Raw genomic sequence first — 18,552 nt, forward strand, 5'->3', positions numbered from 1 at the left:
ATTTTCCACAGGGTGACCCCCCCCCCCCTACTTCCTGTATGTATTTTCCACAGGGTGACCCCCCCCCCCCCACTACTTCCTGTACGTATTTTCCACAGGGTGACCCCCCCCCCCCCCTACTTCCTGTACGTATTTTCCACAGGGTGACCCCCCCCCACACACTACTTCCTGTACGTATTTTCCACAGGGTGACCCCCCCCCCCCCCTACTTCCTGTACGTATTTTCCACAGGGTGACCCCCCCCCCTACTTCCTGTATGTATTTTCCACAGGGTGAACCCCCCCCCTACTTCCTGTACGTATTTTCCACAGGGTGACCCCCCCCACTACTTCCTGTATGTATTTTCCACAGGGTGAACCCCCCCCCCTACTTCCTGTACGTATTTTCCACAGGGTGACCCCCCCTCCCCTACTTCCTGTACGTATTTTCCACAGGGTGAACCCCTTCCTGTATATTTGTAAGTGAGAAGGAGCCATTTAGTTTTTTGGTCTTGGACTGTTTTTCTTTGTGTTTGAGACTAATAACGATTCCAGACGACTCAGTCTGTCGTCACGCTGTCCAGCGTTCGCCACTCGACTGACACGGGCTTTACATGGAGTCCCCGCCCCCTGTCAGGTGATCCACGGGGAGGAAGGAGCTGATTGGAGAAGGGCTGTTGATCCTCCCGCCCTCGCTGGCGCCCCATAGGCTAGTGGAATAGTTCAACCCGCCCCAAAGGGAGGAGCTATGGAGGTCGCTGACGTTCCATTGACTGGGCTCCGGGGCGCGGCTGGGGAAGGGGTGGGAACCCTCCAAGGCTCCGCCCATTCGGCTCTGAGAGGAGCCAATGGCCTGCCAGCCCGGGGAGGCAGCGGCCAATGACTGACCTTGTGCAAAGAAACGGTTGATTTCCTCCTCACTGGCAAACTCAGCCAGAATGGTAGTGTTCCCTAGTACGCACCTGAGGAGAGAGAAGAGAGAGGGATGAAGAGGAGAGAGAGAAGAGTGAGGGAGAAGAGAGAGGGATGAAGAGGAGAGGGAGAAGAGAGAGGGATGAAGAGGAGAGGGAGAAGAGAGAGGGATGAAGAGGAGAGGGAGAAGAGAGAGGGATGAAGAGAAGAGAGAGAAGAGAGAGGGATGAAGAGGAGAGGGAGAAGAGAGAGGGAGAAGAGAGAGGGATGAAGAGGAGAGAGAGAAGAGAGAGGGATGAAGAGGAGAGGGAGAAGAGAGAGGGATGAAGAGGAGAGAGAGAAGAGAGAGGGATGAAGAGGAGAGGGAGAAGAGAGAGGGATGAAGAGGGAGAAGAGAGAGGGATGAAGAGGGAGAAGAGAGAGGGATGAAGAGGGAGAAGAGAGAGGGATGAAGAGGGAGAAGAGAGAAGAGAGAGGGATGAAGAGGAGAGAGAGAGGGCGATGAAGAGGAGAGAGAGGGCGATGAAGAGGAGAGAGAGGGCGATGAAGAGGAGAGAGAGGGCGATGAAGAGGAGAGAGAGGGCGATGAAGAGGAGAGAGAGGGCGATGAAGAGGAGAGAGAGGGCGATGAAGAGGAGAGAGAGGGCGATGAAGAGGAGAGAGAGGGCGATGAAGAGGAGAGAGAGGGCGATGAAGAGGAGAGAGAGGGCGATGAAGAGGAGAGAGAGGGCGATGAAGAGGAGAGAGAGGGCGATGAAGAGGAGAGAGAGGGCGATGAAGAGGAGAGAGAGGGCGATGAAGAGGAGAGAGAGGGCGATGAAGAGGAGAGAGAGGGCGATGAAGAGGAGAGAGAGGGCGATGAAGAGGAGAGAGAGCGAGGGATGAAGAGAAGGAGGGAGTTGCATGTGTGTGTATAATTGTCTTACATGTGCAGACTCTTCTGTGCCTTGGCTGCCTCGTCCTTGGAGCTGTAACATACGACAGCATTGCCGTGCGGCAGGTTGAGGTGGAATGTAATCAGAGGACCATGTTGCATACAGAGAGTCCTCAGAGTAGAACCATCCATCTGGAGAGAGGGGAGGAGAGGGGAGGGAGGGAGGGAGGGAGGAGAGGAGAGGAGGGAGGGAGGGAGGGAGGGAGGGAGGGAGGGAGGGAGGGAGGGAGGGAGGGAGGGAGGAGAGGAGAGGAGAGGAGGGGATAGGAGAGGAGAGGAGGGGATAGGAGAGGAGAGGAGAGGAGAGGAGGGGAGAGGAGAGGAGAGGAGAGGGGGAAGAGAGGGGAGGAGATGAGGGAGGGAAGAGAGGGGAGGAGATGAGGGAGGGAGGGAGGGAGGAGATGAGGGGAGGGAGGGAGGGAGGGAGGGAGGAGATGAGGGGAGGGAGGGGAAGAGGAGGAGAGGACAGAGGGGAGGAGGGAGGGAAGGGAGGGAGGGAAGAGAGGAGAGGAGGAAGGAGGAGATGAGGGGAGGAGATGAGGGGAGGAGAGAGGAGGGAGGAGGGAGGGGGAGGAGAGAGGGGGGGGGGAGGAGAGGGGGGGGGGAGTGGAGAAGAGGGAGGAGAAGTTAAGAAATGGAAGTAACAGCCTTGAAGAAGACCGTCACTAGTCACTTGGTAGTCCTCCAACCAGTCACTAGTCCCTTCGTAGTCCTCCAACCAGTCACTAGTCACTTGGTAGTCCTCCAACCAGTCACTAGTCCCTTGGTAGTCCTCCAACCAGTCACTAGTCACTTGGTAGTCCTCCAACCAGTCATTGGTCCCATGGTAGTCCTCCAACCAGTCATTGGTCCCATGGTAGTCCTCCAACCAGTCACTAGCCCCTTGGTAGTCCTCCAACCAGTCACTAGCCCATTGGTAGTCCTCCAACCAGTCACTAGCCCATTGGTAGTCCTCCAACCAGTCACTAGCCCCTTGGTAGTCCTCCAACCAGTCACTAGTCCCTCGGTAGTCCTCCAACCAGTCACTAGTCCCTTGGTAGTCCTCCAACCAGTCACTAGTCACTTGGTAGTCCTCCAACCAGTCATTGGTCCCATGGTAGTCCTCCAACCAGTCATTGGTCCCATGGTAGTCCTCCAACCAGTCACTAGCCCCTTGGTAGTCCTCCAACCAGTCACTAGCCCATTGGTAGTCCTCCAACCAGTCACTAGCCCATTGGTAGTCCTCCAACCAGTCACTAGCCCCTTGGTAATCCTCCAACCAGTCAGTAGTCCCTTGGTAATCCTCCAACCAGTCACTAGTCCCTTGGTAGTCCTCCAACCAGTCACAAGTCCCTTGGTAGTCCCCACAACCAGTCACTAGCCCCTTGGTAGTCCTCCAACCAGTCACTAGTCCCTTGGTAGTCCTCCAACCAGTCACTAGTCCCTTGGTAGTCCTCCAACCAGTCACTAGTCCCTTGGTAGTCCTCCAACCAGTCACTAGCCCCTCGGTAGTCCTCCAACCAGTCACTAGTCCCTTGGTAGTCCTCCAACCAGTCACTAGCCCCTTGGTAGTCCTCCAACCAGTCACTAGCCCCTTGGTAGTCCTCCAACCAGTCACTAGTCCCTTGGTAGTCATCCAACCAGGCACTAGTCCCTTGGTAGTCATCCAACCAGGCACTAGTCCCTTGGTAGTCCTCCAACCAGGCACTAGTCCCTTGGTAGTCCTCCAACCAGTCACTAGTCCCTTGGTAGTCCTCCAACCAGTCACTAGCCCCTCGGTAGTCCTCCAACCAGTCACTAGTCCCTTGGTAGTCCTCCAACCAGTCACTAGCCCCTTGGTAGTCCTCCAACCAGTCACTAGCCCCTTGGTAGTCCTCCAACCAGTCACTAGCCCCTTGGTAGTCCTCCAACCAGTCACTAGTCCCTCGGTAGTCCTCCAACCAGTCACTAGTCCCTTGGTAGTCCTCCAACCAGTCACTAGTCCCTTGGTAGTCCTCCAACCAGTCACTAGTCCCTTGGTAGTCCTCCAACCAGTCACTAGCCCCTTGGTAGTCCTCCAACCAGTCACTAGCCCCTTGGTAGTCTTCCAACCAGTCACTAGTCCCTTGGTAGTCCTCCTAAAAGTAGTCGACCTGTCACTAGCCCCTTGGTAGTCCTCCAACCAGTCACTAGTCCCTTGGTAGTCTTCCAACCAGTCACTAGTCCCTTGGTAGTCCCCACAACCAGTCACTAGCCCCTTGGTAGTCCTCCAACCAGTCACTAGTCCCTTGGTAGTCCTCCAACCAGTCACTAGTCCCTTGGTAGTCCTCCTAAAAGTAGTCGACCTGTCACTAGCCCCTTGGTAGTCCTCCAACCAGTCACTAGTCCCTTGGTAGTCTTCCAACCAGTCACTAGTCCCTTGGTAGTCCCCACAACCAGTCACTAGCCCCTTGGTAGTCCTCCAACCAGTCACTAGTCCCTTGGTAGTCCTCCAACCAGTCACTAGTCCCTTGGTAGTCCTCCAACCAGTCACTAGCCCCTCGGTAGTCCTCCAACCAGTCACTAGTCCCTTGGTAGTCCTCCAACCAGTCACTAGCCCCTTGGTAGTCCTCCAACCAGTCACTAGCCCCTTGGTAGTCCTCCAACCAGTCACTAGTCCCTTGGTAGTCCTCCAACCAGGCACTAGTCCCTTGGTAGTCATCCAACCAGGCACTAGTCCCTTGGTAGTCCTCCAACCAGGCACTAGTCCCTTGGTAGTCCTCCAACCAGTCACTAGTCCCTTGGTAGTCCTCCAACCAGTCACTAGCCCCTCGGTAGTCCTCCAACCAGTCACTAGTCCCTTGGTAGTCCTCCAACCAGTCACTAGCCCCTTGGTAGTCCTCCAACCAGTCACTAGCCCCTTGGTAGTCCTCCAACCAGACACTAGCCCCTTGGTAGTCCTCCAACCAGTCACTAGCCCCTTGGTAGTCCTCCAACCAGTCACTAGTCCCTCGGTAGTCCTCCAACCAGTCACTAGTCACTTGGTAGTCCTCCAACCAGTCATTGGTCCCATGGTAGTCCTCCAACCAGTCATTGGTCCCATGGTAGTCCTCCAACCAGTCACTAGCCCCTTGGTAGTCCTCCAACCAGTCACTAGCCCATTGGTAGTCCTCCAACCAGTCACTAGCCCATTGGTAGTCCTCCAACCAGTCACTAGCCCCTTGGTAGTCCTCCAACCAGTCACTAGTCCCTCGGTAGTCCTCCAACCAGTCACTAGTCCCTTGGTAGTCCTCCAACCAGTCACTAGTCACTTGGTAGTCCTCCAACCAGTCATTGGTCCCATGGTAGTCCTCCAACCAGTCATTGGTCCCATGGTAGTCCTCCAACCAGTCACTAGCCCCTTGGTAGTCCTCCAACCAGTCACTAGCCCATTGGTAGTCCTCCAACCAGTCACTAGCCCATTGGTAGTCCTCCAACCAGTCACTAGCCCCTTGGTAATCCTCCAACCAGTCAGTAGTCCCTTGGTAGTCCTCCAACCAGTCACTAGTCCCTTGGTAGTCCTCCAACCAGTCACAAGTCCCTTGGTAGTCCCCACAACCAGACACTAGCCCCTTGGTAGTCCTCCAACCAGTCACTAGTCCCTTGGTAGTCCTCCAACCAGTCACTAGTCCCTTGGTAGTCCTCCAACCAGTCACTAGCCCCTCGGTAGTCCTCCAACCAGTCACTAGTCCCTTGGTAGTCCTCCAACCAGTCACTAGCCCCTTGGTAGTCCTCCAACCAGTCACTAGCCCCTTGGTAGTCCTCCAACCAGTCACTAGTCCCTTGGTAGTCCTCCAACCAGGCACTAGTCCCTTGGTAGTCATCCAACCAGGCACTAGTCCCTTGGTAGTCCTCCAACCAGGCACTAGTCCCTTGGTAGTCCTCCAACCAGTCACTAGTCCCTTGGTAGTCCTCCAACCAGTCACTAGCCCCTCGGTAGTCCTCCAACCAGTCACTAGTCCCTTGGTAGTCCTCCAACCAGTCACTAGCCCCTTGGTAGTCCTCCAACCAGTCACTAGCCCCTTGGTAGTCCTCCAACCAGTCACTAGCCCCTTGGTAGTCCTCCAACCAGTCACTAGTCCCTCGGTAGTCCTCCAACCAGTCACTAGTCCCTTGGTAGTCCTCCAACCAGTCACTAGTCCCTTGGTAGTCCTCCAACCAGTCACTAGTCCCTTGGTAGTCCTCCAACCAGTCACTAGCCCCTTGGTAGTCCTCCAACCAGTCACTAGCCCCTTGGTAGTCTTCCAACCAGTCACTAGTCCCTTGGTAGTCCTCCTAAAAGTAGTCGACCTGTCACTAGCCCCTTGGTAGTCCTCCAACCAGTCACTAGTCCCTTGGTAGTCTTCCAACCAGTCACTAGTCCCTTGGTAGTCCTCCAACCAGTCACTAGTCCCTTGGTAGTCCTCCTGAAAGTAGCCAACGTCACTAGCCCCTTGGTAGTCCTCCTGAAAGTAGCCAACCAGTCACTAGCCCCTTGGTAGTCCTCCAACCAGTCACTAGTCCCTTGGTAGTCCTCCAACCAGTCACAAGCCCCTTGGTAGTCCTCCAACCAGTCACTAGTCCCTTGGTAGTCCTCCTGAAAGTAGCCAACCAGTCATTGGTCCCTTGGTAGTCCTCCTAAAAGTAGTCAACCAGTCATTGGTCCCTTGGTAGTCGTCCAACCAGTCACTAGCCCCTTGGTAGTCTTCCAACCAGTCACTAGCCCCTTGGTAGTCCTCCAACCAGTCACTAGCCCCTTGGTAGTCCTCCAACCAGTCACTAGCCCCTTGGTAGTCCTCCAACCAGTCACTAGCCCCTTGGTAGTCCTCCAACCAGTCACTAGTCCCTTGGTAGTCCTCCTAAAAGTAGCCGACCAGTCACTAGCCCCTTGGTAGTCCTCCAACCAGTCACTAGCCCCTTGGTAGTCCTCCAACCAGTCACTAGCCCCTTGGTAGTCCTCCAACCAGTCACTAGCCCCTTGGTAGTCCTCCAACCAGTCACTAGTCCCTTGGTAGTCTTCCAACCAGTCACTAGTCCCTTGGTAGTCCTCCAACCAGTAGCTAGCCCCTTGGTAGTCCTCCAACCAGTCACTAGTCCCTTGGTAGTCATCCAACCAGTCACTAGTCCCTTGGTAGTTCTCCAACCAGTCACTAGCCCCGTGGAAGTCCTCCAACCAGTCATAAGTCCCTTGGTAGGCCTCCAACCAGTGACTAGTCCCTTGGTAGTCCTCCAACCAGTCACTAGCCCCTTGGTAGTCGTCCTAAAAGTAGTCAACCAGTCATTGGTCCCTTGGTAGTCCTCCAACCAGTCATTAGTCCCTTGGTAGTCCTCCAACCAGTCACTAGTCCCTTGGTAGTCCTCCAACCAGTCACTAGCCCCTTGGTAGTCCTCCAACCAGTCACTAGCCCCTTGGTAGTCCTCCAACCAGTCACTAGTCCCGTGGTAGTCCTCCAACCAGTCACTAGTCCCTTGGTAGTCATCCAACCAGGCACTAGTCCCTTGGTAGTCCTCCAACCAGGCACTAGTCCCTTGGTAGTCCTCCAACCAGGCACTAGTCCCTTGGTAGTCCTCCAACCAGTCACTAGTCCCTCGGTAGTCCTCCAACCAGTTACTAGCCCCTCGGTAGTCCTCCAACCAGTCACTAGTCCCTTGGTAGTCCTCCAACCAGTCACTAGCCCCTTGGTAGTCCTCCAACCAGTCACTAGCCCCTTGGTAGTCCTCCAACCAGTCACTAGCCCCTTGGTAGTCCTCCAACCAGTCACTAGTCCCTTGGTAGTCCTCCAACCAGTCACTAGCCCCTTGGTAGTCCTCCAACCAGTCACTAGCCCCTTGGTAGTCCTCCAACCAGTCACTAGTCCCTTGGTAGTCCTCCAACCAGTCACTAGTCCCTTGGTAGTCCTCCAACCAGGCACTAGTCCCTTGGTAGTCCTCCAACCAGTCACTAGTCCCTTGGTAGTCCTCCAACCAGTCACTAGCCCCTTGGTAGTCCTCCAACCAGTCACTAGCCCCTTGGTAGTCCTCCAACCAGTCACTAGCCCCTTGGTAGTCGTCCAACCAGTCACTAGCCCCTTGGTAGTCGTCCAACCAGTCACTAGCACCTTGGTAGTCCTCCAACCAGTCACTAGCCCCTTGGTAGTCCTTCAACCAGTCACTAGCCCCTTGGTAGTCCTTCAACCAGTCACTAGTCCCTTGGTAGTCCTCCAACCAGTCACTAGTCCCTTGGTAGTCCTCCAACCAGTCACTAGCCCCTTGGTAGGCCTCCAACCAGTGACTAGTCCCTTGGTAGTCCTCCAACCAGTCACTAGCCCCTTGGTAGTCCTCCAACCAGTCACTAGTCCCTTGGTAGTCCTCCAACCAGTCACTAGCCCCTTGGTAGTCCTCCAACCAGTCACTAGCCCCTTGGTAGTCCTCCAACCAGTCACTAGCCCCTTGGTAGTCCTCCAACCAGTCACTAGTCCCTTGGTAGTCCTCCAACCAGTCACTAGCCCCTTGGTAGTCCTTCAACCAGTCACTAGTCCCTTGGTAGTCCTCCAACCAGTCACTAGTCCCTTGGTAGTTCTCCAACCAGTCACTAGCCCCGTGGAAGTCCTCCAACCAGTCACAAGTCCCTTGGTAGGCCTCCAACCAGTGACTAGTCCCTTGGTAGTCCTCCAACCAGTCACTAGCCCCTTGGTAGTCGTCCTAAAAGTAGTCAACCAGTCATTGGTCCCTTGGTAGTCCTCCAACCAGTCATTAGTCCCTTGGTAGTCCTCCAACCAGTCACTAGTCCCTTGGTAGTCCTCCAACCAGTCACTAGTCCCTTGGTAGTCCTCCAACCAGGCACTAGTCCCTTGGTAGTCCTCCAACCAGTCACTAGTCCCTTGGTAGTCCTCCAACCAGTCACTAGCCCCTTGGTAGTCCTCCAACCAGTCACTAGCCCCTTGGTAGTCCTCCAACCAGTCACTAGCCCCTTGGTAGTCGTCCAACCAGTCACTAGCCCCTTGGTAGTCGTCCAACCAGTCACTAGCACCTTGGTAGTCGTCCAACCAGTCACTAGCACCTTGGTAGTCCTCCAACCAGTCACTAGCCCCTTGGTAGTCCTTCAACCAGTCACTAGCCCCTTGGTAGTCCTTCAACCAGTCACTAGTCCCTTGGTAGTCCTCCAACCAGTCACTAGTCCCTTGGTAGTCCTCCAACCAGTCACTAGCCCCTTGGTAGGCCTCCAACCAGTGACTAGTCCCTTGGTAGTCCTCCAACCAGTCACTAGCCCCTTGGTAGTCCTCCAACCAGTCACTAGTCCCTTGGTAGTCCTCCAACCAGTCACTAGCCCCTTGGTAGTCCTCCAACCAGTCACTAGCCCCTTGGTAGTCCTCCAACCAGTCACTAGCCCCTTGGTAGTCCTCCAACCAGTCACTAGTCCCTTGGTAGTCCTCCAACCAGTCACTAGCCCCTTGGTAGTCCTTCAACCAGTCACTAGTCCCTTGGTAGTCCTCCAACCAGTCACTAGTCCCTTGGTAGTTCTCCAACCAGTCACTAGCCCCGTGGAAGTCCTCCAACCAGTCACAAGTCCCTTGGTAGGCCTCCAACCAGTGACTAGTCCCTTGGTAGTCCTCCAACCAGTCACTAGCCCCTTGGTAGTCGTCCTAAAAGTAGTCAACCAGTCATTGGTCCCTTGGTAGTCCTCCAACCAGTCATTAGTCCCTTGGTAGTCCTCCAACCAGTCACTAGTCCCTTGGTAGTCCTCCAACCAGTCACTAGCCCCTTGGTAGTCCTCCAACCAGTCACTAGCCCCTTGGTAGTCCTCCAACCAGTCACTAGTCCCTTGGTAGTCCTCCAACCAGTCACTAGTCCATTGGTAGTCATCCAACCAGGCACTAGTCCCTTGGTAGTCCTCCAACCAGGCACTAGTCCCTTGGTAGTCCTCCAACCAGTCACTAGTCCCTCGGTAGTCCTCCAACCAGTTACTAGCCCCTTGGTAGTCCTCCAACCAGTCACTAGCCCCTTGGTAGTCCTTCAACCAGTCACTAGCCCCTTGGTAGTCCTTCAACCAGTCACTAGTCCCTTGGTAGTCCTCCAACCAGTCACTAGTCCCTTGGTAGTCCTCCAACCAGTCACTAGCCCCTTGGTAGGCCTCCAACCAGTGACTAGTCCCTTGGTAGTCCTCCTAAAAGTAGCCGACCAGTCACTAGCCCCTTGGTAGTCCTCCAACCAGTCACTAGCCCCTTGGTAGTCCTCCAACCAGTCACTAGCCCCTTGGTAGTCCTCCAACCAGTCACTAGCCCCTTGGTAGTCCTCCAACCAGTCACTAGCCCCTTGGTAGTCCTCCAACCAGTCACTAGTCCCTTGGTAGTCCTCCAACCAGTCACTAGCCCCTTGGTAGTCCTTCAACCAGTCACTAGTCCCTTGGTAGTCCTCCAACCAGTCACTAGTCCCTTGGTAGTTCTCCAACCAGTCACTAGCCCCGTGGAAGTCCTCCAACCAGTCACAAGTCCCTTGGTAGGCCTCCAACCAGTGACTAGTCCCTTGGTAGTCCTCCAACCAGTCACTAGCCCCTTGGTAGTCGTCCTAAAAGTAGTCAACCAGTCATTGGTCCCTTGGTAGTCCTCCAACCAGTCATTAGTCCCTTGGTAGTCCTCCAACCAGTCACTAGTCCCTTGGTAGTCCTCCAACCAGTCACTAGCCCCTTGGTAGTCCTCCAACCAGTCACTAGCCCCTTGGTAGTCCTCCAACCAGTCACTAGTCCCTTGGTAGTCCTCCAACCAGTCACTAGTCCATTGGTAGTCATCCAACCAGGCACTAGTCCCTTGGTAGTCCTCCAACCAGGCACTAGTCCCTTGGTAGTCCTCCAACCAGTCACTAGTCCCTCGGTAGTCCTCCAACCAGTTACTAGCCCCTTGGTAGTCCTCCAACCAGTCACTAGCCCCTTGGTAGTCCTTCAACCAGTCACTAGCCCCTTGGTAGTCCTTCAACCAGTCACTAGTCCCTTGGTAGTCCTCCAACCAGTCACTAGTCCCTTGGTAGTCCTCCAACCAGTCACTAGCCCCTTGGTAGGCCTCCAACCAGTGACTAGTCCCTTGGTAGTCCTCCAACCAGTCACTAGCCCCTTGGTAGTCCTCCAACCAGTCACTAGTCCCTTGGTAGTCCTCCAACCAGTCACTAGCCCCTTGGTAGTCCTCCAACCAGTCACTAGCCCCTTGGTAGTCCTCCAACCAGTCACTAGCCCCTTGGTAGTCCTCCAACCAGTCACTAGTCCCTTGGTAGTCCTCCAACCAGTCACCAGCCCCTTGGTAGTCCTTCAACCAGTCACTAGTCCCTTGGTAGTCCTCCAACCAGTCACTAGTCCCTTGGTAGTTCTCCAACCAGTCACTAGCCCCGTGGAAGTCCTCCAACCAGTCACAAGTCCCTTGGTAGGCCTCCAACCAGTGACTAGTCCCTTGGTAGTCCTCCAACCAGTCACTAGCCCCTTGGTAGTCGTCCTAAAAGTAGTCAACCAGTCATTGGTCCCTTGGTAGTCCTCCAACCAGTCATTAGTCCCTTGGTAGTCCTCCAACCAGTCACTAGTCCCTTGGTAGTCCTCCAACCAGTCACTAGCCCCTTGGTAGTCCTCCAACCAGTCACTAGCCCCTTGGTAGTCCTCCAACCAGTCACTAGTCCCTTGGTAGTCCTCCAACCAGTCACTAGTCCCTTGGTAGTCCTCCTGAAAGTAGCCAACCAGTCATTGGTCCCTTGGTAGTCCTCCTAAAAGTAGTCAACCAGTCATTGGTCCCTTGGTAGTCGTCCAACCAGTCACTAGCCCCTTGGTAGTCTTCCAACCAGTCACTAGCCCCTTGGTAGTCCTCCAACCAGTCACTAGCCCCTTGGTAGTCCTCCAACCAGTCACTAGCCCCTTGGTAGTCCTCCAACCAGTCACTAGCCCCTTGGTAGTCCTCCAACCAGTCACTAGTCCCTTGGTAGTCCTCCTAAAAGTAGCCGACCAGTCACTAGCCCCTTGGTAGTCCTCCAACCAGTCACTAGCCCCTTGGTAGTCCTCCAACCAGTCACTAGCCCCTTGGTAGTCCTCCAACCAGTCACTAGCCCCTTGGTAGTCCTCCAACCAGTCACTAGTCCCTTGGTAGTCTTCCAACCAGTCACTAGTCCCTTGGTAGTCCTCCAACCAGTAGCTAGCCCCTTGGTAGTCCTCCAACCAGTCACTAGTCCCTTGGTAGTCATCCAACCAGTCACTAGTCCCTTGGTAGTTCTCCAACCAGTCACTAGCCCCGTGGAAGTCCTCCAACCAGTCATAAGTCCCTTGGTAGGCCTCCAACCAGTGACTAGTCCCTTGGTAGTCCTCCAACCAGTCACTAGCCCCTTGGTAGTCGTCCTAAAAGTAGTCAACCAGTCATTGGTCCCTTGGTAGTCCTCCAACCAGTCATTAGTCCCTTGGTAGTCCTCCAACCAGTCACTAGTCCCTTGGTAGTCCTCCAACCAGTCACTAGCCCCTTGGTAGTCCTCCAACCAGTCACTAGCCCCTTGGTAGTCCTCCAACCAGTCACTAGTCCCGTGGTAGTCCTCCAACCAGTCACTAGTCCCTTGGTAGTCATCCAACCAGGCACTAGTCCCTTGGTAGTCCTCCAACCAGGCACTAGTCCCTTGGTAGTCCTCCAACCAGGCACTAGTCCCTTGGTAGTCCTCCAACCAGTCACTAGTCCCTCGGTAGTCCTCCAACCAGTTACTAGCCCCTCGGTAGTCCTCCAACCAGTCACTAGTCCCTTGGTAGTCCTCCAACCAGTCACTAGCCCCTTGGTAGTCCTCCAACCAGTCACTAGCCCCTTGGTAGTCCTCCAACCAGTCACTAGTCCCTTGGTAGTCCTCCAACCAGTCACTAGCCCCTTGGTAGTCCTCCAACCAGTCACTAGCCCCTTGGTAGTCCTCCAACCAGTCACTAGTCCCTTGGTAGTCCTCCAACCAGTCACTAGTCCCTTGGTAGTCCTCCAACCAGGCACTAGTCCCTTGGTAGTCCTCCAACCAGTCACTAGTCCCTTGGTAGTCCTCCAACCAGTCACTAGCCCCTTGGTAGTCCTCCAACCAGTCACTAGCCCCTTGGTAGTCCTCCAACCAGTCACTAGCCCCTTGGTAGTCGTCCAACCAGTCACTAGCCCCTTGGTAGTCGTCCAACCAGTCACTAGCACCTTGGTAGTCCTCCAACCAGTCACTAGCCCCTTGGTAGTCCTTCAACCAGTCACTAGCCCCTTGGTAGTCCTTCAACCAGTCACTAGTCCCTTGGTAGTCCTCCAACCAGTCACTAGTCCCTTGGTAGTTCTCCAACCAGTCACTAGCCCCTTGGTAGGCCTCCAACCAGTGACTAGTCCCTTGGTAGTCCTCCAACCAGTCACTAGCCCCTTGGTAGTCCTCCAACCAGTCACTAGTCCCTTGGTAGTCCTCCAACCAGTCACTAGCCCCTTGGTAGTCCTCCAACCAGTAACTAGCCCCTTGGTAGTCCTCCAACCAGTCACTAGCCCCTTGGTAGTCCTCCAACCAGTCACTAGTCCCTTGGTAGTCCTCCAACCAGTCACTAGCCCCTTGGTAGTCCTTCAACCAGTCACTAGTCCCTTGGTAGTCCTCCAACCAGTCACTAGTCCCTTGGTAGTTCTCCAACCAGTCACTAGCCCCGTGGAAGTCCTCCAACCAGTCACAAGTCCCTTGGTAGGCCTCCAACCAGTGACTAGTCCCTTGGTAGTCGTCCTAAAAGTAGTCAACCAGTCATTGGTCCCTTGGTAGTCCTCCAACCAGTCATTAGTCCCTTGGTAGTCCTCCAACCAGTCACTAGCCCCTTGGTAGTCCTCCAACCAGTCACTAGCCCCTTGGTAGTCCTCCAACCAGTCACTAGTCCCTTGGTAGTCCTCCAACCAGTCACTAGTCCATTGGTAGTCATCCAACCAGGCACTAGTCCCTTGGTAGTCCTCCAACCAGGCACTAGTCCCTTGGTAGTCCTCCAACCAGTCACTAGTCCCTCGGTAGTCCTCCAACCAGTTACTAGCCCCTTGGTAGTCCTCCAACCAGTCACTAGCCCCTTGGTAGTCCTTCAACCAGTCACTAGCCCCTTGGTAGTCCTTCAACCAGTCACTAGTCCCTTGGTAGTCCTCCAACCAGTCACTAGCCCCTTGGTAGTCCTCCAACCAGTCACTAGCCCCTTGGTAGTCCTCCAACCAGTCACTAGTCCCTTGGTAGTCCTCCAACCAGTCACTAGCCCCTTGGTAGTCCTCCAACCAGTCACTAGCCCCTTGGTAGTCCTCCAACCAGTCACTAGCCCCTTGGTAGTCCTCCAACCAGTCACTAGCCCCTTGGTAGTCCTCCAAACAGTCACTAGCCCCTTGGTAGTCCTCCAAACAGTCACTAGTCCCTTGGTAGTCCTCCAACCAGTCACTAGTCCCTTGGTAGTCCTCCAACCAGGCACTAGTCCCTTGGTAGTCCTCCAACCAGGCACTAGTCCCTTGGTAGTCCTCCAACCAGTCACTAGTCCCTTGGTAGTCCTCCAACCAGTCACTAGCCCCTTGGTAGTCCTCCAACCAGTCACTAGCCCCTTGGTAGTCCTCCAACCAGTCACTAGTCCCTTGGTAGTCCTCCAACCAGTCACTAGTCCCTTGGTAGTCCTCCAACCAGTCACTAGCCCCTTGGTAGTCCTCCAACCAGTCACTAGCCCCTTGGTAGTCCTCCAACCAGTCACTAGCCCCTTGGTAGTCGTCCAACCAGTCACTAGCACCTTGGTAGACCTCCAACCAGTCACTAGTCCCTTGGTAGTCCTCCAACCAGTCACTAGCCCCTTGGTAGTCCTTCAACCAGTCACTAGTCCCTTGGTAGTCCTCCAACCAGTCACTAGTCCCTTGGTAGTCCTCCAACCAGTCACTAGCCCCTTGGTAGGCCTCCAACCAGTGACTAGTCCCTTGGTAGTCCTCCAACCAGTCACTAGCCCCTTGGTAGTCCTTCAACCAGTCACTAGTCCCTTGGTAGTCCTCCAACCAGTCACTAGCCCCTTGGTAGTCCTCCAACCAGTCACTAGCCCCTTGGTAGTCCTCCAACCAGTCACTAGCCCCTTGGTAGTCCTCCAACCAGTCACTAGTCCCTTGGTAGTCCTCCAACCAGTCACTAGCCCCTTGGTAGTCCTTCAACCAGTCACTAGTCCCTTGGTAGTCCTCCAACCAGTCACTAGTCCCTTGGTAGTCGTCCAACCAGTCACTAGCCCCTTGGTAGTCATCCAACCAGTGACTAGTCCCTTGGTAGTCCTCCAACCAGTCTCTAGCCCCTTGGTAGTCCTCCTAAAAGTAGTCAACCAGTCATTGGTCACACGGTAGTCCTCCAACCAGTCACTAGTCCCTTGGAAGTCCTCCAACCAGTCACTAGCCCCTTGGTAGTCCTCCAACCAGTCACTAGCCCCTTGGTAGTCGTCCAACCAGTCACTAGCACCTTGGTAGACCTCCAACCAGTCACTAGTCCCTTGGTAGTCCTCCAACCAGTCACTAGCCCCTTGGTAGTCCTTCAACCAGTCACTAGTCCCTTGGTAGTCCTCCAACCAGTCACTAGTCCCTTGGTAGTCCTCCAACCAGTCACTAGCCCCTTGGTAGTCCTCCAACCAGTCACTAGCCCCTTGGTAGTCCTTCAACCAGTCACTAGTCCCTTGGTAGTCGTCCAACCAGTCACTAGCACCTTGGTAGACCTCCAACCAGTCACTAGTCCCTTGGTAGTCCTCCAACCAGTCACTAGCCCCTTGGTAGTCCTTCAACCAGTCACTAGTCCCTTGGTAGTCGTCCAACCAGTCACTAGCACCTTGGTAGACCTCCAACCAGTCACTAGTCCCTTGGTAGTCCTCCAACCAGTCACTAGCCCCTTGGTAGTCCTTCAACCAGTCACTAGTCCCTTGGTAGTCCTCCAACCAGTCACTAGTCCCTTGGTAGTCCTCCAACCAGTCACTAGTCCCTTGGTAGTCCTCCAACCAGTCACTAGCCCCTTGGTAGGCCTCCAACCAGTGACTAGTCCCTTGGTAGTCCTCCAACCAGTCTCTAGCCCCTTGGTAGTCCTCCTAAAAGTAGTCAACCAGTCATTGGTCACACGGTAGTCCTCCAACCAGTCACTAGTCCCTTGGTAGTCCTCCAACCAGTCACTAGTCCCTTGGTAGTCCTCCAACCAGTCACTAGCCCCTTGGTAGTCCTCCAACCAGTCACTAGCCCCTTGGTAGTCCTCCAACCAGTCACTAGCCCCTTGGTAGTCCTCCAACCAGTCACTAGCCCCTTGGTAGTCCTCCAACCAGTCACTAGTCCCTTGGTAGTCCTCCTAAAAGTATCAAACCATGTTTTCCCCATTTCATGACACTGTTGCACATTTGCTGTTGTAGCTAATATGTTGAAATATACAAAAGAGAGATTTTCTGACTAAGTCCCCACTGGTCAAGTCAGAGTCAAGTCCTACAACACTGGTAGATAGTAGGCCAGAGTGTGTGTGTAAGTGCGTGTGTTTACCTGAGTTGTGAGATTCTTGAGAACGAGCCAGTTGGTTCTCCCTGAGCTGCTGCTACCGTCACTCCAACTACAACCTGAGTGGCAGGAGAGAACAGACGATTATTACCAAGACACACTTGATTTGACTGACTCTGGCTCTGGGGGGGGGGGGGGCAATCCGTACCCTACCGACTCTGGGGGGGCCAATCCGTACCCTACCGACTCTGGGGGGGCCAATCCGTACCCTACCGACTCTGGGGGGGCCAATCCGTACCCTACCGACTCTGGGGGGGCCAACCGTACCCTACCGACTCTGGGGGGGCCAATCCGTACCCTACCGACTCTGGGGGGGGCCAAGCCGTACCCTACCGACTCTGGGGGGGGCCAAGCCGTACCCTACCGACTCTGGGGGGGGGCCAAGCCGTACCCTACCGACTCTGGAGGGGCCAAGCCGTACCCTACCGACTCTGGGGGGGGCCAATCCGTACCCTACCGACTCTGGGGGGGCCAAGCCGTACCCTACCGACTCTGGGGGGGGCCAAGCCGTACCCTACCGACTCTGGGGGGGGCCAAGCCGTACCCTACCGACTCTGGGGGGGGCCAAGCCGTACCCTACCGACTCTGGGGGGGGCCAAGCCGTACCCTACCGACTCTGGGGGGGCCAAGCCGTACCCTACCGACTCTGGGGGGGGCCAAGCCGTACCCTACCGACTCTGGGGGGGGCCAAGCCGTACCCTACCGACTCTGGGGGGGGCCAAGCCGTACCCTACCGACTCTGGGGGGGGCCAAGCCGTACCCTACCGACTCTGGGGGGGGCCAAGCCGTACCCTACCGACTCTGGGGGGGGCCAAGCCGTACCCTACCGACTCTGGGGGGGGCCAAGCCGTACCCTACCGACTCTGGGGGGGGCCAAGCCGTACCCTACCGACTCTGGGGGGGGCCAAGCCGTACCCTACCGACTCTGGGGGGGGCCAAGCCGTACCCTACCGACTCTGGGGGGGGCCAAGCCGTACCCTACCGACTCTGGGGGGGGCCAAGCCGTACCCTACCGACTCTGGGGGGGGCCAAGCCGTACCCTACCGACTCTGGGGGGGGCCAAGCCGTACCCTACCGACTCTGGGGGGGGCCAAGCCGTACCCTACCGACTCTGGGGGGGGCCAAGCCGTACCCTACCGACTCTGGGGGGGGCCAAGCCGTACCCTACCGACTCTGGGGGGGGCCAAGCCGTACCCTACCGACTCTGGGGGGGGCCAAGCCGTACCCTACCGACTCTGGGGGGGGCCAAGCCGTACCCTACCGACTCTGGGGGGGGCCAAGCCGTACCCTACCGACTCTGGGGGGGGCCAAGCCGTACCCTACCGACTCTGGGGGGGGCCAAGCCGTACCCTACCGACTCTGGGGGGGGCCAAGCCGTACCCTACCGACTCTGGGGGGGGCCAAGCCGTACCCTACCGACTCTGGGGGGGGCCAAGCCGTACCCTACCGACTCTGGGGGGGGCCAAGCCGTACCCTACCGACTCTGGGGGGGGCCAAGCCGTACCCTACCGACTCTGGGGGGGGCCAAGCCGTACCCTACCGACTCTGGGGGGGGCCAAGCCGTACCCTACCGACTCTGGGGGGGGCCAAGCCGTACCCTACCGACTCTGGGGGGGGCCAAGCCGTACCCTACCGACTCTGGGGGGGGCCAAGCCGTACCCTACCGACTCTGGGGGGGGCCAAGCCGTACCCTACCGACTCTGGGGGGGGCCAAGCCGTACCCTACCGACTCTGGGGGGGGCCAAGCCGTACCCTACCGACTCTGGGGGGGGCCAAGCCGTACCCTACCGACTCTGGGGGGGCCAAGCCGTACCCTACCGACTCTGGGGGGGCCAAGCCGTACCCTACCGACTCTGGGGGGGGCCAAGCCGTACCCTACCGACTCTGGGGGGGGCCAAGCCGTACCCTACCGACTCTGGGGGGGGCCAAGCCGTACCCTACCGACTCTGGGGGGGGCCAAGCCGTACCCTACCGACTCTGGGGGGGGCCAAGCCGTACCCTACCGACTCTGGGGGGGGGGGCCAATCCGTACCCTACCGACTCTGGGGGGGGGGGGCCAATCCGTACCCTACCGACTCTGGGGGGGGGGGGCCAATCCGTACCCTACCGACTCTGGGGGGGGGGGGGCCAATCCGTACCCTACCGACTCTGGGGGGGGGGGGCCAATCCGTACCCTACCGACTCTGGGGGGGGGGGGCCAATCCGTACCCTACCGACTCTGGGGGGGGGGGGCCAATCCGTACCCTACCGACTCTGGGGGGGGGGGGCCAATCCGTACCCTACCGACTCT

General features: G+C 56.4%; 1 protein-coding gene across 9 annotated transcripts in view; it reads right to left on the reverse strand.

The window, feature by feature from the left end:
• Positions 1-351: 351 nt before the first annotated feature.
• Positions 352-18,552, reverse strand: part of LOC110513568 (trinucleotide repeat-containing gene 6A protein) — a 104,113-nt gene continuing 85,912 nt past the window's right edge. For 8 of the 9 annotated variants that reach the window (XM_036972107.1, XM_036972109.1, XM_036972106.1 and 5 more), the window contains 3 exons: positions 16,248-16,321; positions 1,817-1,956; positions 352-940 (listed from right to left, as the gene is read on the reverse strand). In XM_036972107.1, coding sequence (XP_036828002.1) covers positions 589-940; positions 1,817-1,956; positions 16,248-16,321 — 566 coding nt within the window. In that variant the 3' untranslated portion in view covers positions 352-588. The remainder of the gene's footprint in view (positions 941-1,816; positions 1,957-16,247; positions 16,322-18,552) is intronic. The other variant, XM_036972110.1, reaches the window with a different exon arrangement.

This window comes from Oncorhynchus mykiss, unplaced genomic scaffold (genome assembly GCF_013265735.2).
Source record: "Oncorhynchus mykiss isolate Arlee unplaced genomic scaffold, USDA_OmykA_1.1 un_scaffold_120, whole genome shotgun sequence".
Taxonomy (NCBI): Eukaryota; Metazoa; Chordata; class Actinopteri; order Salmoniformes; family Salmonidae; genus Oncorhynchus; species Oncorhynchus mykiss.